The sequence below is a fragment of the Leptosomus discolor genome, chromosome 3 (genome assembly GCF_034619465.1).
Source record: "Leptosomus discolor isolate bLepDis1 chromosome 3, bLepDis1.hap2, whole genome shotgun sequence".
In the NCBI taxonomy this organism is placed as follows: Eukaryota; Metazoa; Chordata; class Aves; order Leptosomiformes; family Leptosomidae; genus Leptosomus; species Leptosomus discolor.
The window spans coordinates 59,778,239-59,798,024 of NC_141393.1; the positions used below are offsets into that span (position 1 = coordinate 59,778,239).

General features: G+C 42.5%; 1 protein-coding gene across 2 annotated transcripts in view; it reads left to right on the top strand.

The window, feature by feature from the left end:
- Positions 1 to 19,786, top strand: part of NFIA (nuclear factor I A) — a 246,618-nt gene that overhangs the window by 141,520 nt on the left and 85,312 nt on the right. For both annotated transcript variants that reach the window (XM_086462126.1, XM_086462127.1), the window contains exon 4: positions 19,667 to 19,741. In XM_086462126.1, the coding sequence (XP_086318252.1) occupies positions 19,667 to 19,741 (75 nt within the window). The remainder of the gene's footprint in view (positions 1 to 19,666; positions 19,742 to 19,786) is intronic.

Genomic DNA, 19,786 nt, shown 5'->3' on the forward strand with positions numbered 1-19,786 from the left:
TTTTAATCATAATAGTCTAGAACTGAAACTTTGCAGCATCCAGCTGTATTTCCCAGCCAGTTTCATGACTGTCATGAAGAAGCATCTGAATAATTAGGAAGAAAACACTGGTTTTCCCTGTATTACCGTATTTTCATTGAGATTCGCACTCAGACTCAAATGACTTTGTGGTCCAGATTGTGAGGCACAGTTACACCATTTCCAGGATTTAGTGGGTCCTCTGCTAGGCTTAGGATTTAGCCTGCTTATCAGTAGCTGGCACTCTCTTGAGGGGACCCTGTGATGGCAACAGCGAAGGGTGTTGACTGTCAATCAGGTGAGATATGCAGTTGTCAGTCAGGGTCAGTCCTGCAGCCTCTGCTGGGGCCAAGTGGAGAGCCTTTCTCATCAGTGACCTGCAGTGTTTGAGACTTGAGGATTGACAGAGGACTTCAGTTTTCACGGCTGCTAACCATTAACCTTCACAAGCAAAGCATTCCCACAAAAAATTCATCCAAGGCGAGTATGACAGGAAATATTCAAAGCATGAAATGAATGCTTATAGCATGACAAAGCAGTGCTTGAAAGACATGAAACGTTCATTTCGCTTGGAGTGGCTGAATGCTGCAAAGGAAAGGAGAAATAAGAATGTGGCTAGAGTATGTATTTTTATTTCTCCATATGTGTGTACAGGAAAAAGGCAATGAACCTTTCCAGTGGATAAGGTGCACAAATACAGCTGTGATTATTCTAAGTAATTTCAAAATATATTTTTATTCTGTTGCTCCGTTCCATTCCTTTCCTCTTATATTTATCCACAAGATAACAGCAAGGGCCATCTAGAGGGCAGCTTGGAAATGGGCTGTCCAGGAGACCCTCCTAGGAAGCTCCGGTGAGTTGGCGAGGCAAGTTTCCCTCCCTTTCTCTGCAGGGCCAAGTCTTTTCTTTAACCCACAGCAGTGCCAGGTTGCTGCCCTCTCCTCTGCCACAGCACTGGGCTGGAGGCAGGCAGCCATGGCAGGGCACTGCCCCCATGCCAGCCCCGTCTACCCGTGTCCCACCTTTGCATGTTGAGAGGTGCCTTGCTGCTAGCTTTAGCCAGTCTTCCTGGTGTCCTGGGAAGGGTGGCTGGAGCTGTGAGCAATCTCCGATTTTCACTACAAATGGGGTTTTTTCATATGTCTTCTTGAGAGACTTGCTGTTTAATTAACGGCTGAGAGTTGTGTTTTGTCAGAGTAAGTGCTACTGCCTGAGCGGACCACAGGCTTAAGGATGCTTTTGAATACCATGCTTGCCCACCAAGAAGCTGGGCACTTAGGGAAAGAAGTTTATTTGTGATATGGGCATCGGTTTAATGTTCTGTCCAGTAAAAAGGGAAGTTTATTAGTGGGAAGAGAATGTGATGCCAGGGCCTAACTTGCAAAACAAAACCCCAAACCTATCTATTTGTCTTTCGATGTAAGAATTTCCTAATGCCTGTAATGTAAGACAAAGGGAAAATTTTACATGCAGGAAAATTGTCTTCCCAATAACCAAGAAAAAAACCCACAAAACGCCCACACCAGAGCAGCATGATCCAAAATGTGAACTTTTTACGCCTCCCCAACCTTCTAGGTTAGGCTTCCAACCAAGTGATCTTTTATTATCAACATGATATACCCTTGACATAATTTGGCGCAGTAAAGCTTCTTCTGCTGAACCCGTGACTTCATTTACTAGATCTGATGAAAGTTCTGTGAACCACGGTAAAATGTGATAATTAGTAGTTTAATTCTTTTAGGGTGTGCGTATTAATTGAAAAGGCTTGAACTATAAATACAGGGCCTGTGGATAAAAGCATACTCTGAAATCAGTCGCTTATCCGAAGTATTCATTATTTCACATCTATTTAGGTAGTGTCTCTTTGCAGCAGTGCCAGTCGACTGTTGAAGTGAGTGGGAGCCCTCCACTCAAGAGATCGCAACAGCAAAATCCAGCCTGACTCACCGCTGCTCTCGTGCGATCGGAAGCACTCCCTGGCCAAAATTTTGCCCTCTGTGGTCAAGCCACTGGAAGTTAGAAATATGTGCCGGGAGCTGTGCTCTGCGGATGAGCTGGTGAAGCACTGGCTTTTTCGCTGTGTGAGCTGCAGGAGACAGAAGGGGCTGAAGGCAGCATTTGCTGGCCAGCTGCGGCGTCCTCTCCCGCTCGAGGTGGAGGCAGTGGCGGTGGCGGGTGGCAGACTGCCCATCTCTGACAGCCGAGGGGAAATTTCTTTCTGCTGCTCAAGTCCACCCAGAGCATCCCCCACGATTCGAGTCCCAGCCAGCCTGGGCCTTCATAACAAACCGTATTTTTTCTCCCTAGTTACACACTTAACCTTCACTGTCTTTGGGACCGTCAGCACCTAAACCTCTGCTGCTTCCACCAGGGCTTGACTCATTTGGCCGTGAATGTCAGAGTGTAGCACAGGGCCGTCGCTGAGAGCTGCGATAAGGGATTGTGCTTTCTCACTCCCACTCATGTGTTCTTTTGTTCTGACTTCCTGACGGATGCAGGAGGTATTCTGTTGACTCTAGGCCTTTGCAAATATATACATATATATATATATATATATATATACACACACACTATGAAAATGTATGTCGTTATTTCACACCTTCCTCTGGTTTCTGTGTGTGGTGTAGTGCTTGGATGAATCATACCTGGTTTTACAGGTACAAGGTGATTTTCATTCAAATGGATTCCAACTTTCATACTCATATTTGGTTTGCACACTCAAAAAACATCTATGTATCTGCGTATACTGCAGATTCATGGGTTAATCAGGTGCTTTCCAAGTAGCCTTACTTTTCTAAGTCTGAAGTTGTGTACACGAGCAAAGAGGCGCACATGAAGAGCAATGCACAGCTCCTGAAAGCTGTGTGCTGGACTGTTGCTGTTGTCAAGGGAGGGCACTTCTGTGAGACCAGGCTTCCAGAAAAAGCCTCATTACTTCTATAGCTAATCAGATACTAGTTTTTAATTGCAGATACTAGTTTTTACTTGCAAAAGTTGCTAGATAGGAAATGGAAAGAAAGTTTAGGGTGACTCTCAGAGAGCTACGAGAATAAAATCCCCTCCGAAGCCTGGCCATAGTGTGACTGAAATGGAAAAGTACCAGATCCGTTTCTTGGAAAGTGAGAAGGAGACTTTTATTTGCAGTGGTTCACAAATATTTTCCCAGGAGCGACATAGTGAGCATGGCAAAAGGGGGCAGGAGGAAGGTGAGGTGAGCAAGCCATGCCTGTAAACATACTCCTTTAACTCTGCTATTGTTACCTTGCACACAAAGGGCTCCTCAAGTTGTTTACAGCAGTTCGTGTTATTCGTTTCTGTTCCTTTTTCTTCCGTCAGGGCCGTATCTTCAGTTATACAACTTTTTTTCTGGGCTGTGATAGTGTCCGGATAGATTTTGGTGGTGGGGTGGTAAAAAGGTGCCAGTTGATTAAATGTGCTGCTTACTATGTGCATTTCGTGTCTGCTGTCTTAACATTTTTTTGTTAACCACTGTTGCAACTGAAGAAAATGCTGAAGTTTGACAGTTGGGAGTTACTGCCGAGTATGTGCTGTAAACTGTATCATCCTTCTGCCTTCTCCCTTTCTCCCCCTCCTGCTGAAACCAAGTGATTTATAAAATGCCTTCACATTCTTGAGTGAGTTCACACTATCACCTCCAGGCACTGCACTGAGGAGTCTTAGGAGTGGATGGGAAACACAGATCTGATAGCTGGTATTTTTCTCTGAAAGGGACAAAAGAAAAAAAAAAAAAAAAGAGCAAAAAAGGCCAATTAAATTTAAAGGAGAAAAGTTTCCTGCTGTGCTTCAGAGTGAATCTGTAGTCAGTGAAGCACTTTCTAGTAAACAAGAGATGTACGTGGTTATAGTGGGGTTTTATTATTACATACTGCCATTGTTTTCCATTTTTATAAGATTCAATTAATGTGATCATTTTAGAGTGTCTCTAATCATTACCTCCCACCCTCCCTCACTCATACTTGAAGCAAGGGGATCCACTGCAAGCCACACTCTGGGATTAGGAGCCAGCACCTCACCCCTGTCACTGGCAAAAGGAGGCACAAGAAAATGATAGAGCTGCTAGCGGGGATCCAAATATTTTTCTTCCCTCTCTCTGGCCTTTGCAGAACACATGGCTGGCACCGCAGCCCCTGTCTGCAGTGTGCCAGCCTGTGGGCTCACTGCCATGTCACCCCCGAGCAGTCTCTGCCTGCCCCAGTCCACTGCAGCACTGGGTGACAGAGGGAGAAGTGGTGGTTTGGTGATGCTCATGAGATGAGCCAGGGTGCAGCCTGGCAGATTCCTGCTAGCCAGGCACAAGGATGTCAACACCATCTTTCAGACCACAGTGGGCCAAAGCCTTTGCTGACGTTTCTTCTCCCAGGATCATAAGGGAAGAATACTTCTTATGTAGCTTGTAACACTCGCTCACAGGGAACCTAAACCTCTGTCCCTGTTGTTTTTCTACTTCTGTTCTTTACTCTTAAAATCGTATCTGTAGCGGAAAGCTCTTTGACAGCTGCATTCCCATCTGAAAACCTGCTGGTATTTGGGGGTTGTCCTCACCTGACCGGCTTTGCAGTGCAGACCGCCTGGAATTTTCCCACATATTATACCTCAAAGTCCTTAAAAATTAAGAGAATTCGCTTTCAGAATATTTCCAATAGCAGAATGCAGAGAGCTAGCCGTGTCCCCCACGCTGTACAGAGGGGAGCCAATTTTATTGTACAGCAGAGCATGCCATAGCTTGAGCTGTAGGAGGAAGGGGTGAGAAGCAGGAAAGGATGGACAGCAGCTTGATGGACTGAGGTGGCTGTGGTTTTGGGGCAGGGGGGGAAGATCACAGATTTTTGTGAGGGAAGGCTTTAGGGCTATGGTATGGTAGTGGCCCACAGCTCAATTTAAAGCAATAATAAAAGGGGCTGGAAAGGATATGACAACCTGAGCAAACAGCTGAGGAATGAGGCAGCCCAGTATTAGTGAATCCAGATTTCTATCTGTCATGGCCATGAAGGATGCATTTGCAGTAGGACTGGGAGCAGTCCACTGTTAAAAGGAGAGAGAAGATCATCCCGTGTACAATATAAATGTAGGTTGTTATTACTACTATTGCTATGTCAGCCGTAAACTGTTCCCACGAGAACAGAGATGCAACATCATTGAAAAAGAATGTCTTACTGTGAAATGGGCAGCAGAAACACTGTGGCATTATCTGCCGGGTAGTGAATTTACCTTGGTGACAGATCATTATTCCCTCCTGCAAATGAACCAGATGAAGGACAAGAACACAAGGATAACTCAGCAATACTTGTATTTTACAGTCTTCTGAATTTAAACAAACAAACAAACAAACAAACAAGTAGCCAGGTATAAATATAAGGATAGAGAAGCATGGCATGTCAAGAGAGATTGCCTGTGGCAAGATACAGGGAGGAAAGCAAATTTTCTTTCAGGTCTATGCTAGCATGGTATATGGACTAAGGCTTGGATTTCATCCCAGTTAACATTAGGCATTAAAATGAGGCACCAGCTATGAACCTAAAATCCTCACTCTCCCTCTGTAATCAGTGGAGATACTGAGTCTTCTGGGAACTCATCTCTCTGTTGAACCTGAGGGAGGTTTAAAACCGAGGTGTTTCAGATTAGTGCTGTAATTGCTCTGGACCTGAGATTCTGCTGCTGGAGGAAGTCATCCACCCCTCTCCTGTTCTTCCTGAAAAGCCAGACTAGGCAAAGAACGAGTTTGCTGCAAGAGCAAAGGTGGATCCAGCAGGGCATGTTGACTTGGTTGAATGACTTCTTTGGGGGTAGAAGAGTGAACAGTGTATCTACTGCCCACGTGTACGTTCTTGCCTTTCTGCTTTTCTCTTGATTTCTACAAAATGGGAGTTTCTTAGATAAATTATTATTTTAGAGAAGTGTTTATGTGCTCTGTGGAAGAATGTGTCTAGGGATGGGCATACTGGCAGCAAGAACTTCCTCCTCAGCTCATCCAATGAAGTTTTGCTTTAAACTGCCCAAATGAAGCCATTATTCAAAAGTAAAAATGTTCTGTTCCATCTCTTGTTTTCATTCTTTTATGCGTCTGGGGACTAAACTGCTGTGAAAAAGAGCCCATTCTCACAGGATGTCTTGCCTAATTTTGCAGACAAGAGAGGTTCAGCTATTCCAATTACGATGAGATAAGAATCTGAAATGCTGGGATCACATCCATCCTGAGTTGAACTCTTGAGTCGTCCAAAATCCATCTGTCATTATTTTTTCCTTTATTTCTGTATTATTTCTATAATGCAAGCAAAGAAGTAACAGAGAAGAAATGGATGTTTATGCACTATAAACCGTAATGGATGGGTTTCCTTTTTACTTGAGTTGCTTTAGTTTAATGTAAAGGTCCCTGTAAGTTGAATTCCTTTTCCATTTTCATTCTTTCTGTCTGCTCGACTGCTGCTCATCAGCCTTTCATGTAAAGTCAGTTACAGTACAAAGTCTCATAGTTTACATGCAGAGTACTGTTAGAACAAGCCTGATGTCTGTCACAAGGCAGGTGAGCCAGGCTGCTAAGCATGGTCCAAATTTAAGTCCTAGCCCCTGTGGTATCTTCTGGTTGTCCCAAATACATGCAGATAGGGCGTTTGACATATGGACTCCACCCCACTGCCATATTTCAGCATCCCTATGTATCGCACTATGCCACACAAGATTGCTGGGCAGAAGAGGGTCTAGAGAGGCAAGCCTTCTACCACGGGAAGAGGACTACATAGGCTCAGCTGACCAACCCAGCCTGTAGCCACAGATTCATCTCAGGTCCTCACCTCTAAACCAAGAGTATGTCTGAGTTGCAGGAAGCAGCCTCCTGGGGCAAGACATCCCACCATTGTCATCTCAATTCCTTCAGACACCTCCCCTGGAACCACCATATCTGCCACACACGGGGTGAGCACATGAAATCAGATACAGACTAAAAACGTCCCTCTCTGCCCCTTTTGTTTACTTTGTTAATCTTGAATCCCTCACAATACACTCACAATTAGTGAACTCAGAGGCCCTCTTTGGGCTACAGTCTGAGTAGATTACACAGAGAAAATAAATTTGGTCCATGTTCTGGCCTGACCTTGGCTTGAACCTGAGAAAGTGAATGCCCCTATCACACCAACATGTGTCTGTAGAAGTACAGTAAACACAAATGGGAGTCACTGCCCCTCTCTGTCGTACAGTCCCAGGCCAGGAGTCTAGAGTTTTAGGCTGTCCGCCCAAGTACTTGTTAATAAATGTCCATTCTTAGTCTGTAAAGGAATGTAGACAGGGCATCCTGCCCTACAAAGCACAAACTTAGAATAAAACAGAGAGTCTCAGTCATGCAGAGCTCTGCTTCTGGTCTCCACATCCAGCAGTCTCTTTCCACTGTACTTACGCCACTAGTTTGGGACATAGATGGGAGAATTATCCACTAATACACTGCGGGTTATCCACCACTGTCTGTAAGCCCAATCTGCCCAAGCCTAAGTGCATCGGTCCTTGGGAAGTCAGTCGATAAGTCTGTGGGGCTTCGTCCTCAGTACTTGGAGGAGGCAGAGACCTGACAGAGCCTGGGCTATGAGACAGAAGAGCCTGGGTCACCTAGGCTGGGGGCCATGTTGCTTCTAGTGGTGTGCAGTACTTTGCCCATGCATCTTCACACTCCCAGTGGAGTCAGTCAGAGGCAGATGAGGGGGTGACATGTTCCTTGTGGAGACTCATCAGTGCCTTTGCTAGTCATGCCAATGTTTTGTTCTTCTCTGGAGATGTCCTATGGAACTCAGGTGAAGTTGGTGCAGACCTTGGTGGCCACCCAGAGATTCTGTGCTCAGTGAAGGCATTTTGTTCTCTGCTAGCAGGCAATGAGGACAACACCTTCAGTTCCCAGCCCTCAGTATGCAGTGCCTCTACGGAAAGGGTGACTCTGCACTGGGTGTCACTCTGCTGTCTGGACAAGCCCAGCCTTGTTGGGCATATGGTGTTTGTCTACAGTGGCCTAATCTGCATCCATAAGCATCAAGTTTTGTGCTCTAGGTCTTGTGCAAGCTTGATATATCCCTGGACAAGCATTACTGTGCTTCCAGACCCATCTCTTTCCGTTTCTCTGCCACTAGTGTATCAAAGCTTTATTCCAGACACTTACCTTGGTATCCTGTTGTCCAAGGTGAGACAGCCCAGGTGCTGCTAGAGGAAAGCTTGTGAAATTCCCCCCATCTTCTATGCAGGGATCTCTGAGGGTAGCCCTGACTGAACTTCATGAGCCCAGTAATGTGGACAGTCAAGGACAGACTCTACGTGATTTGTCATGCTGTGACTGGTGGAAACCCTTCCCTCCCCAGCCACACGGATAACTAACATGTAAACCTAGTGGAAGTCAGCCTATTTGGGACTAAAAGTTATCAAAGCTGGGAAGTTATTGTTGTGTAGAAAGAATAGAGGAGTAACAGCCTTCTGGAGAGAAAACTCCAAGCAACACAATGGAAAGGACAATAGGTAAATAGAGTAACGTGATTTGCATGGGATTTATTGTGAATTGAAGCTTGCTCACGGGTGGTGTCAGCAGAGGAGGTGTAAGAAACTCTGAAGAGAGAGGAAAGCCTGTGGGGAAAGGTGGAGCTGGCTGATCCTTGTGACTTAGCTTCCATGTCCAGCATCCTTATTTTGGCATTGCATTTATACTATCTAGTCTTCAGCAGATATTTCTACAGCTCACATTATCGTGGTGTCCAGACAGTCTTTTAAAAGTGCCTTGGTGTGAAGAGAGAGGGGCGCCAGGAAGGGAGGGTGAGAGGAAACAGCTGATGAAGTTGCTGGGGTTTGTGTCTGTATCGCCCAGCAAAGCAGGGCAGGAAGGTTGCCCACCCTCGCTTGACCCTGGCCCCACCAGCTCCTTCTGGATGCTGGGATTTTCTGGAGAATTCTGCCACGTGCTCTGAATACACGAGTTATTCCTATAACTATAAACTAACATGCAAATTAAAAAAAAAAAAAAGGCACTTCTTTTTATAGCCCCCTAATTCTGTGTCCACAGGGCTTCAGACTCCCTCAGTTCAGCTCTGAGCATGTCTGCAGAGTAACCTTGGAGGGTACATTTAGCTACCACCAGCCGAGGGAGGGTTTTATAGATCCTAAAATAATTACAGCGTTGCTGAGTCTAGTTGTATAATTTCTTGGCAATATACTAATTAAAACTAGATATTTACACACAACGCTTATTTAAACTTAAGACTTATTTAAAAGAATGTCCATACTTGTAATAATGATATAACGTGGCGTTATTGAGGACCGTGTTTTTCATGCAGATTGAATTCTTGAGCACTGTTATTAACATGAATGAACCCATGGCTTTATGTTCAGGACTGAATACTTCCAGGGCATCTGGATCATCCTGGTATTTCATTTCACCATCTAAAATTATTTTTAAAATACTATATTTTTTTAACTTGCTGTATTATGGCAATTAGAAATCGCTCTGTGTTTACTAAGAACAGAGAGTCCAGCAGAGCTGAGTGTTTAATGTGATGAATAGTGTTAGGAGCTCAAAGAAAAGTCAGATGCGTGTCAACACTTATCAAAGCTGTTCTGCTGCTCAGAATGACTGTTCGTGATACTCGTTTCGTGATAAACTTCCTCAGAACATGATGTTACTGGAAAAAAAATGATCCACTCTGAGAAATACGCAGGTGACACAGTTGAGTCAGCAGCTTGCAACAGTGACACAGGCTTACGTTTATAAAAATCCCCACTGAACTTTTGTCTTCTGCCTGTGTGTATCATAGCCTTAAAATCTGTTGCCACAAAAGTGTCCCGTTTCTTGTGTTCACTTGATAGCTGTTCAAACTAAAAAAATCTTCCCACCACCCTGATGAAGAGGTAGATTCCTGGGCTTAAAAGTCTTAATAGTCACAAAATTTTTCTCTTTCATAAGTAATTCACTGTATAAATGTTAGTATCTCCAGTGACCACTGATCCTGCTGGGGAAATGATAAACATGGAAAAATAACAGACCACTGTGGAAACCAGAAAGTCCTGCCTCCCATACAAGGGTTTAATATTGAAGTTGCATGCATTTCCCCATTCGTGCACAAGCATCTCGGCATTCACAGGTGGAAAGTACCTCATGCTGTGTTTGAAATATCAACTGGATTTAAAAGAAGGCTTTGTGCTTCACCATGGACCTTTCTTAGCCTCCTGCAGATGGTCCCTGTTGCTGAAAAGAGACATGACTTGTAAGACAGGGAAACCTCCATGCCGTTTTTTCGTGCTGCTTTAATCCTGCTTTGTACCCATAAAGGACTTCAGTCCTTAAGCCCTTACCCTCTTTCTCCTAAATATTAAAATTATTTTCCTGAGTGTCATACCGTATTAAAGCAGAATGAAAACGGGTTTAACAATTGCTGGCATGGGGCTTCTGTACAGCATGTGTGTCACAAATCATGTCACTTTTCAGCAATAGGGCTGCTGCCAGCGGGAGGCTCAGAAATGCTCATGTTAATCAAAAATTTTAATTTCAAATCAAATTGACAGTTTACACATGGTGAGAAATGCTTCTCACCATGTGATATTTCAGTATGCTACACTGGGCAAAATGGGTGCACTTTCCTGTTAAGAATTTTGACTGCAGTATCTGCAAATTTATGGGTTTCAGTGTATTGGATATGGTGAGTAGTTGATCTAAGGGAGCCCCTTGGAGAATAGGAGACAGAAGGGTTTTCATGCAGCCTGGCACTGGTGAGCCGCTGTTGGCACATGCTGCTGGAGAAATGACAGGTATTCAATAAACATCACTATGGTTAAGAGGAAGATTTAAAGGAGGGAGGGGCTGCAGTGCTATAAACAGGATTTGAAACAAATGTGCTTATTTCAGCCCATGATTAGTCTGAATACCTAAGTATTCCACACCAGTTTTTAAATATCCTTACATTTATTTTCACACTGATGTTCTTCACACAGCATCAACAATAATATTTATGGCATTAATACTGTAGCTAAACTCTAATTTGAAGTAGAGTAAATGCAAGTAAACTCTGTGTGTGCTGAGGCACGCTCCATCGGTTTGAAGACCAGAATGTGGTCACGCTTACAGCACGCTGCCCCGGTATTGGCTCCTGCAAGCCCTTACTTCTGCCAGCAGCTTCCTAGAAGTCAGTGGACAAGATTCAGGAGGCAAAATTTCGGTTGATACTTGATGAGGAGTAAGAGGAGCAAGGACAGTTGATGGAGCATGTGTGATCAGCCCCAGGCAAAAGAGTTGTAGAAACCCGTGTTTTCAGGCTATACCAGAAATATGATGCTGACACCAAAAAATGACAAGCTAGAAAGAAATTGTCCTTACATTATTCTCTTTAGGAGGTTTTTCAGATCTCTGGGGGGTCCTGAGGTTAATGTGATGCTTAGCTCATGATGTCGAGGCTTTCATTTTAAAAAGGCCTTGCAGGAGGAAAGGAACAGGAATGGCAGTACCCACCTTCTCCTATTTCCCCTCCGGTGCCGGTATTTATCATGCACCTGCAAGGGTGAGAGGGTGGGTGAGTGCCCGTTGCTGGCAGCTCGAGGAGTGCCCTGCAGCAACACATGCCGTCAGCATCCCCAGGAGGCTCAGGGAAACTGGGTGGTTCTCTGGGCTCATTTGGACCCTGAGTCAACTGCGAAACTGAACTGGCAATATCACCGCAGACCTTGGAGATCACAGCTGTCATTGCTCTTGTAATCAGGGTTGATATGAAAATATGAAGATAAATAACTCCTTCATATTATTATTTTCAGGGAGGCAGGCTTTTCTTTTTATTACTCTTTTTATTGTTGGATGCCATAAATATTCCAGAATTATTATCCCAGGGTAGATTTCATCTCATTTACTTCGAAAGGCTTTTGAGGAGGCACATTATTTTATAAGCTGCCAAATGAGTATGACCATTTATAATGATTTTTCTTCTTTTCTTTAATATTTGCTTTTTGGATTGAGGACCTGAAACAGAAATATGCTAATTTAAGACATCTGTTGTTTTTCAAGCTATAGGCCCCTATTGGTATTAGTGCAATTTATTTATCAAATTGGGTATGGTAGAGAGGGAGATTCTGAATTTAACTGATTTCTCACTCGCATGAGTACCGAAAAGTACCCTACAACATTAGGAGTCATCAGAAATGAAAAACCACACCAGACATCTTAGATCTTGGAATGGTTTCCATCACACAAGGTCCTTAACATGTTTAAAGAAGACCTTTGAATTCAAGAGAAAGGAACTATCCATGTGCCCTCCACTTGGACAAAACCTGACATGATCGATTCCAATCTATGATAGGTTCATTAACGGTAATAAGTTTTCATTAATTCCACTATCTCTGCACTTAAATACAAAATGAGCTGAATCTCCTAAGACCTGAAGCTGCTCTGGATCCTTGCAGGATCAGGCTATTGGTGACAGAGCCAGCCTGATGCCACATTTGCTCTGGTTCACATTTATTAGTTTGCAACCCAGACTCTGGAGCTCAATATGACACATATTGAAATAATAATTAGGCATTGTTATTATTAGAGATTCTAAAATGCTGTGAGTTTGAAAGGCAAGTCACAGTGAGACGTTACATGGGTATTTCTGTTCTGATTCATCTCTGGAGAACGCCCATCATGGCGGGTCAGGTGAATTCCCTAGTGAAGGCGTGAGAGTCCTTTCTCCGAGCCACCTCCCAGCACCTTCAGATGTTGATTCCTGAAGGCCACCAAGAGTATACAAACTGTATGGAAACGGAGCTGAGCTTGAGCACTGCTGTCAGAAGTGCACCCACAAAAACTAGCAGCGCTTCACAATTTTACTGTCTGCCAGATACAGACTTTTTAGCTAAAAACCAAAAAGGCAAATCATTTACCAATGGTTTTGCATATTGTGAAGGGTTAACAAAACTTTCATTATCACACTCTATTAAGCCAGGACCAGGAAACAATTTCTAATCAACACTCAGATCTGGGCAGGGATTGTGCAGTCTTTTGTAGGAGGCCTCAGATCTGTGTTCTCTATTCTCACATGCTCACTTCCAGCTGTTGTCATTGAAATCCCACATAATCTCCCCGGGTCAAAGGGCAGTCATCCATGACTGCCGCTGTTAGGAGGTTATGCTGATTTCTGTTGTCAAATATTGGCCCTTTTCTCTTTCAATCACTCCCATTCTGCTTTTTTTAACAAGAAAGATCCAGCCTAGAATTGTATTACATGACTTTAAAGTCTTAAAAGTGTTCCTCTATTGTACTAACACGACATGCCCTAGACGGTCTAATCCATCCTGCTATGGGCCACAAAGAAAGTTCTGGTGCTCCTTAAAACCTCAGCCAAAGGCAGGTAGGCAAGCCAGAGAGAATAACGGCATATGTGACATGTGGCCCAGCAGTTATTTCATAAGAAAATGTGTAATTTGTGCAAGGTGAGCTATTGCTCTGATGTTAAAATTAAATTGGACATAACAAGCTGAAATAGAAGTGGGAGCATTTGTCAGGGAACAAGAGAGGTTTCCGTATCACCTTTAATGTCTAATATCTTGCTTAACTCTTCTATAAAAAATCCATTCATTAAAAATGTGGTGTAATTTACCATTAAAAGTTTATCATTTACAGATTTGAGGAATGCATTTTGTATAAAGCCATTAAAATGAGGCCATTGTGCCAGTTCTGGAGATAGGTATTTGGGGTCTGTTGATAAATGCAGATTTCATTACAGCTACATGCAATATTCAGGCCCGTGTACAGCTCCCTCGTGCTGTCTTCCGTCTGAATGGGAGAGACGTTCACGTGGACAGAGTATTGTGGCTGGGACAGGTGGTCTCTTCAATCTCCACCTTTTTTTTAGATACCAAGTTAGCGTATGCAGTTTGACCCCATGGATCTAGCTTTCTGTTTACAGCTCCCTCGTGCTGTCTTCCGTCTGAATGGGAGAGACGTTCACGTGGACAGAGTATTGTGGCTGGGACAGGTGGTCTCTTCAATCTCCACCTTTTTTTTAGATACCAAGTTAGCGTATGCAGTTTGACCCCATGGATCTAGCTTTCTGTTTCCAGTATGCTACAGTAACCAAGTATCTCTTGGTGTGAGAGAGATCCTACTGTTGCCCCGGGCAGGGGGAGCAGGTATGGGCGCTTGGGCAGTGGCTAGTCTCAGCCTGGGGGGCTCCCCCCGGCCACCCACGCTTGCCTTGGAGGGGGACACTTCCCGGAAGCGAGGTGCACCTTCCTCCCTATGCGTGGGCATGGCCCACGACCACTGTTCCAGCCTGCCTGTGGGAGCCTCTGTCTGTGCAGGGGAATGTGTTTCTGGAAGGGAATGCAGTCAGGGGGCTGCCGCGGCTGGGTCAGCCCAGGCTTAATAAACTCACCTTCCAATTAAGCAGAGTGTAAATGTGATGAGGGTCTTGACTGAAGCACACATATTCTGTCCTTTCCTTTCTGCTGGAGAATGCAGATTAGGGCTAACTCTGTCACTCCCATCCTCCTCAGCCAGTGCAGCTGTGAAACAGCTAATCTTTTGGGATTCCTTGGGGTGATCCGGGTTCCCTCTGATAACATCCCCTCTCTCAAGGCCTGCATGTGCTGTGTGATACAGACATTAATTTTCTAATCAATATTATTGCTCCACATTGTTTGTGAAACATGGGATTATCTAAATAGAGGATAAAACCAAAAGGAATCAAGTTGCAGTTTGAGCAGAGAGGGCTTTTCTTTTAATCAGGCATTTGGTTAAGATAATAGGCTTGAGACCCTAATTGATTATTACTATTTTAAGGCTTTAAGATGGCTATGTATAGTGAGATGCTGCACATGAAAAAGGCTTTAGAAATGGCTTCAGTGCTAGTTTGGGGGACTTGTGTAATTTCAAAACACTGAAAAGGAATCAAAGTCTCACAAAAAGCTGTTCTCCAAAGCTTAATACATTGTCACTCGGATGGTAGTGGAAGAGAAATAGCTGGATTTGGACTTTTTCATCTTCAAAGGAGTGACTCTTTCCTGGTTTTATTTAAGCTTGGATTTCAGGAAACCAGCTGTATCTCTGTTTAGAAAATACCTTGTATATTTACAGTGCAATCTAACTATTTTATAATAAAAATAATACTGTTGGATTACACAAGGAAGCCTGCTAATTAAATAACAATAATACCTTGAGCACCTTGAAAACATCTTCTGATATTCAATTAAGGAACAATAACCCGATGAACTTTAACCTATAGACCATATTCAGACTTTCTACATAAAAGTAATTGCATCAGTCATGATTTTCTCAAGCTACAACACAAGCTCTTGATTGGTTCCTCAACGTCTGAGACTCCTTTTTACAGCATTAATTGGGAAAGCAGACAATACTCTCCCTGTAAACTAGATTTTAGGACGAAGGTTAGTTGCCTTTGTACACGTTTACTCATTGAAATAGGAATGTTTGCTTAATAATTCAAAACAAATAGCATTAGACAACAAGTCCTAATCCTGATTTCTCCTCTGCCAGTGTAAATTAGGAGAAAATTAGGTGAAACGCTATTTGATCAGTGTAGAAAGACTTGTTTAAAACTTCTTTGAGATCAGAATGAGGCTCCAGCAATTCAAGCCTTTTCTTCTGGCTTCTTTACTGGGATCTAAAAGAAGAGTATGTAAATTGCGTTATGAATTTTGTCCCAAATTAAAGCAGTCAAGTTATGGAAAGATGTTTTTCATATGGTACTTGTTAAGATAGTGTTGCATCGCACTTGTATGCTATACCAAATGTGTGATTGGGTAATGGCATGTTATTTATTAGTTAGTACCCTGATCTGCTTTATTCAATTTGGTCTTACAGCCCATGGTTTTTTCACCCTTGGGGGGGGAAAAATGATCGTCCTCGTGAGCCAAAGTGAGGTCTTGTGTAATGAACTCCTGGCTGCACCTAGACTTGGGTTGAAGGAATGATTCAACAATATATTTAAATGCCTGCATAACTTTGTCAGCTCATCTTTATTTGGCAGGGCAAATAAGCATGTGCTTTAGTCAAGCATGTGATTAAAATTAAGCACGTGCTCAAACTGCTTTGCTGAGTCAGGGCCTGCCTTGGCTAGCCAGGTGTCTTAATTTATACCCTGAATTTCAGTGAATGAGCTCTGTTAGTTTTTTATAAAATGAGTAAAAATTCTCTCATCCTCATTTTTGAACACCTGCTTTACTACCAAAATGTGACTGTCGCACAAAGCTGTGGAGATAACCCGATCATATACAGCAATTTCAGTGCCCTAGCTTTGGGATATTTAGCAAAAGTATCACTGTGCACGTACTTCAGTAAAGTGCCGTATGAAAAGTAAATCTTGCAAGCTTTCAAGATGTTTAATCATCTTTTCAGTAAAGGAGCTTGTTAATTCTAACATCTGCATATGTAATTGCTTGACTTTACCTATTTTTTTCTCATTCAGAATGAAGTGGAACAGCCAAATTGATATATTTTTGCACTTTGACCCCTGTTAATAGGCGCAAAATGTTTACTTAGCATATTTTGTCAGTCTTGCTATTTCCCAGTCATTCTTCTTTTACATGTCTAGCTTCTTTGTCCTGTTTCTCTCATTGTCTGGTTGCACTGTAATCACAGCTCAGCAAAGGCTACAGTCTTAGGCCTGGATTTTGCAATCTGAACCATCCAGGCAAACCTTTAAACTTTCATGAAGTTCTGCTGAACTGTGAATTCACAGACCAACCATGCATTGAAATGAGTTCAAGATACAACTTTAAGCCAAGGGCATTGCTTTTATGGGTATCAAGTTATTACTAATGGTTGCTGAGATGAGCCCCTGGTTTCCTAATGTTTATAAGTAAAGAACAAATTGGAGAATTGTGAAATTCACCTTTCATTTGTGAAATGTTTATTTTCAGTATTGAAGGATGAAAATCCTCTCGTCAATGTGCTGTTGTTTAATCATTGCTATTATATGTACACACATAAGAAATGTTCCTACAGAAGTAAGTGGACATTTCAAGTATACCCAGCAAAATAGAATAATGAAGTTAGCAGGCTCAAGCTGACTTACTCAACTTTTCTCATGCCCTGAGGGACACTGAGAGCTAGAATGTATTTTAAACCATTCTACGGCATTTTCATTTCTGGTTTTACCTGCGTTTGCCAGGTTAAGGTAACATGGTTAGCTGTGTGACAATCATGTTTTTATTGGATGATTATAAAGGACTCTAGACTTTCTCTTAAAAAATCTGCCAAATGTCATACTTTAGTTGTGATTTGTTTTTACTTCCATGTTTAAGTTTCACCTTCCCTCTCAGTGCGATGGGAACCTGCGTGAGAAATGCAGGATGGAAGTGGACACCAATGCAGAGCCAGTATGGCACACTGTGAAAAAACAACACGTGACAGATGTTCGTAGCATTGCTGAATGCACTTCTGGAAGTTGCTCAGATACTGCCATGATGAGCACAGTATGAGAAGTTATATAGCATAGACTGGCTTCCCTACGAAGGGCTCTGCGGAGTAGTAAGCATCCTGGCCCTGATCCAGCAAGGCACTTAAGCATATGCTTAATTTTAGGCACATGAGTGGTTCCAGTGAAGACCTAAGAGAATTATTTTTAATTCACAGATCATTTAATTCAATAGGCAGGTCTGCTGCAGCATATGAAAAGTAGATCTTCGTATTAAAAATACTTGGGAAATTTTCAATGAACAAACATTAGGTATGGCCAGCAACCGTTCCTAAAAAGCAGAATGATGTGGTCATCACCTTTATAATGGTAAAATACAAAGCAGACCAAGCAAAAGCATTTACAGTTATCTGAGAGCTATTTCTAAGCTGAAAATAAGGAAAAATAAAAGCTTGTAAGAACATTTTTTCGTTTTAAGTAGAGAAAAATTTATTCTCTTGATGTAAATAAAAACCTTGTTTGCAGATTGAGGAATTTGTTTGTGTTGAATTTCAGCATCAATTTCAATATTTTATAGTACATTTATCTACAGCTGGAGCATGACAGATTTGTGTATATTTATATGTTTGTGTACATAATACATATGTATACACACATACACAAGGATGCCCAAAGATCTACATATACACTGTTTGAAAACTCATCATTATTGCTGGAGTATAAAAACATGCCTGATGCAGAAACTTGTCTCAAGTCTGTTAGCTTAGCAACTGCGTTCATCTGGCACCATAGGATCCTCACAGAAACACGAAAGTTCTTCTGTGCCGGAGCAGAATTTGCTGAGATCTTGGCTGGAGATGAATGGCTGACCGCCCTCCAGATCGCTCCCAAACTATTACCTGACACGTTCCCCAACATGTCACCGTCTGTAGTTCTGCACACAAGATGTATTTCTTTTACTTCCCATTCTGCAGGTAGAACTGGCAATGGGATATGTTCGGTTTTTTAAACAACCCCAAAAGAAAGCCGGGAGAGCAAATATGCAACTTGCCTTAGTCCTGTTGCTCTGGCCATTAGAGCAAAGTGCTCAGGTATTGCTGGGGTGAGCGCGGGGTGCAGTAGAATATACTGAACGTAGGGAAATTGTACTGAATCTGACAAACAATTAACAACAGAGCAGATGGTGCCCCTGCAAAACATTCAATAATATATGTGTGCGTGCGCTGGAATCAGTGACTCTAAGTAGGACAACCTAAAAAGGTATGCCACTTATCCTGTGGACAAGTAGGACTTTACAGTTCTTTTAATAATCTCTTTATCCTGAGATTTCTCCTTTGACCCTGATTTCAAAAGCAGGAGGTCAGTTAGGCTGACTAACTGCAGCCCTCTAATTGAAGTCCAGATACATCCTGCGTGTACTGCTGTATCCCACTCCACACACTTACACTGGGTTGCAGCCCGAAAACTGCTCCTTTTGTAATTGATCACACCCGTGAAAATTAAATGAACATTTGGTGGTAGGCATGTTTTCAGAGAGGGAAAATACTGTTATGTAAAGTGTAATAACATTTTGATACCAAGTGGAGAGGCATTCCTTGCACAAGGGAGGCAAGCATGGAGGCGTACACCCTTGTTCCTAAAGACGGTCCAAAGCTCAAAGTTAATACTTTTCTTATGCAGAGATTTATTTTACTTTTCAAAAGCTAGTTTTAAATGTTAGAATATTTTTTTTGTGGGAAAGGCATTCGTTTAATTTTTTTTTAACCAGCCGCTATTTTAAGATTTCCCTAGTGTAACCTTAGAAAAATGAAGAGTACATCTTTAAATCTTGTTTTGTTTGAATGAATGGGTAGATAATCCTGATCAGATGTTTCTTTAGAGAATAATGTTTAAAACGATTATGGAACTTAGCTGTCCTGTCTGTTTCCTAGGTACAGTATTTTCATTTCAATTGTGAAGTCATTAGGGGTCATCCAAGGTAACCGTTTATTAAAATAGTCCTCTTTTGTTTCAGATTTCCTGTTGAGATGCTTTAACATGTAAAAATCTCCCTGCTGATGTGTCATGTTAGCTTTCCTAACCTCTAGATAGAAACCACAAAGCAGCCTACATAGCTGTATGATTAGTTACCCACCTACATAAACAATAATTACTGCTAAGTGGGAAATTAGATGTCACATTTTAAGTCTAAATGAAAGTAAAGTATTTGAGAATACTGTCATTAAATGCTTAAAGCTAATCGCAGTTCTCTCACTCTGTTTGTTTTGTAGGACATTTGGGCTTCCAGGACAGTTTTGTCACATCAGGTGTTTTCAGTGTGACTGAGCTAGTAAGAGTCTCACAAAGTAAGTATCATTTTGTGGCTGGTTTATGTGGTTTCTGCAATCCCA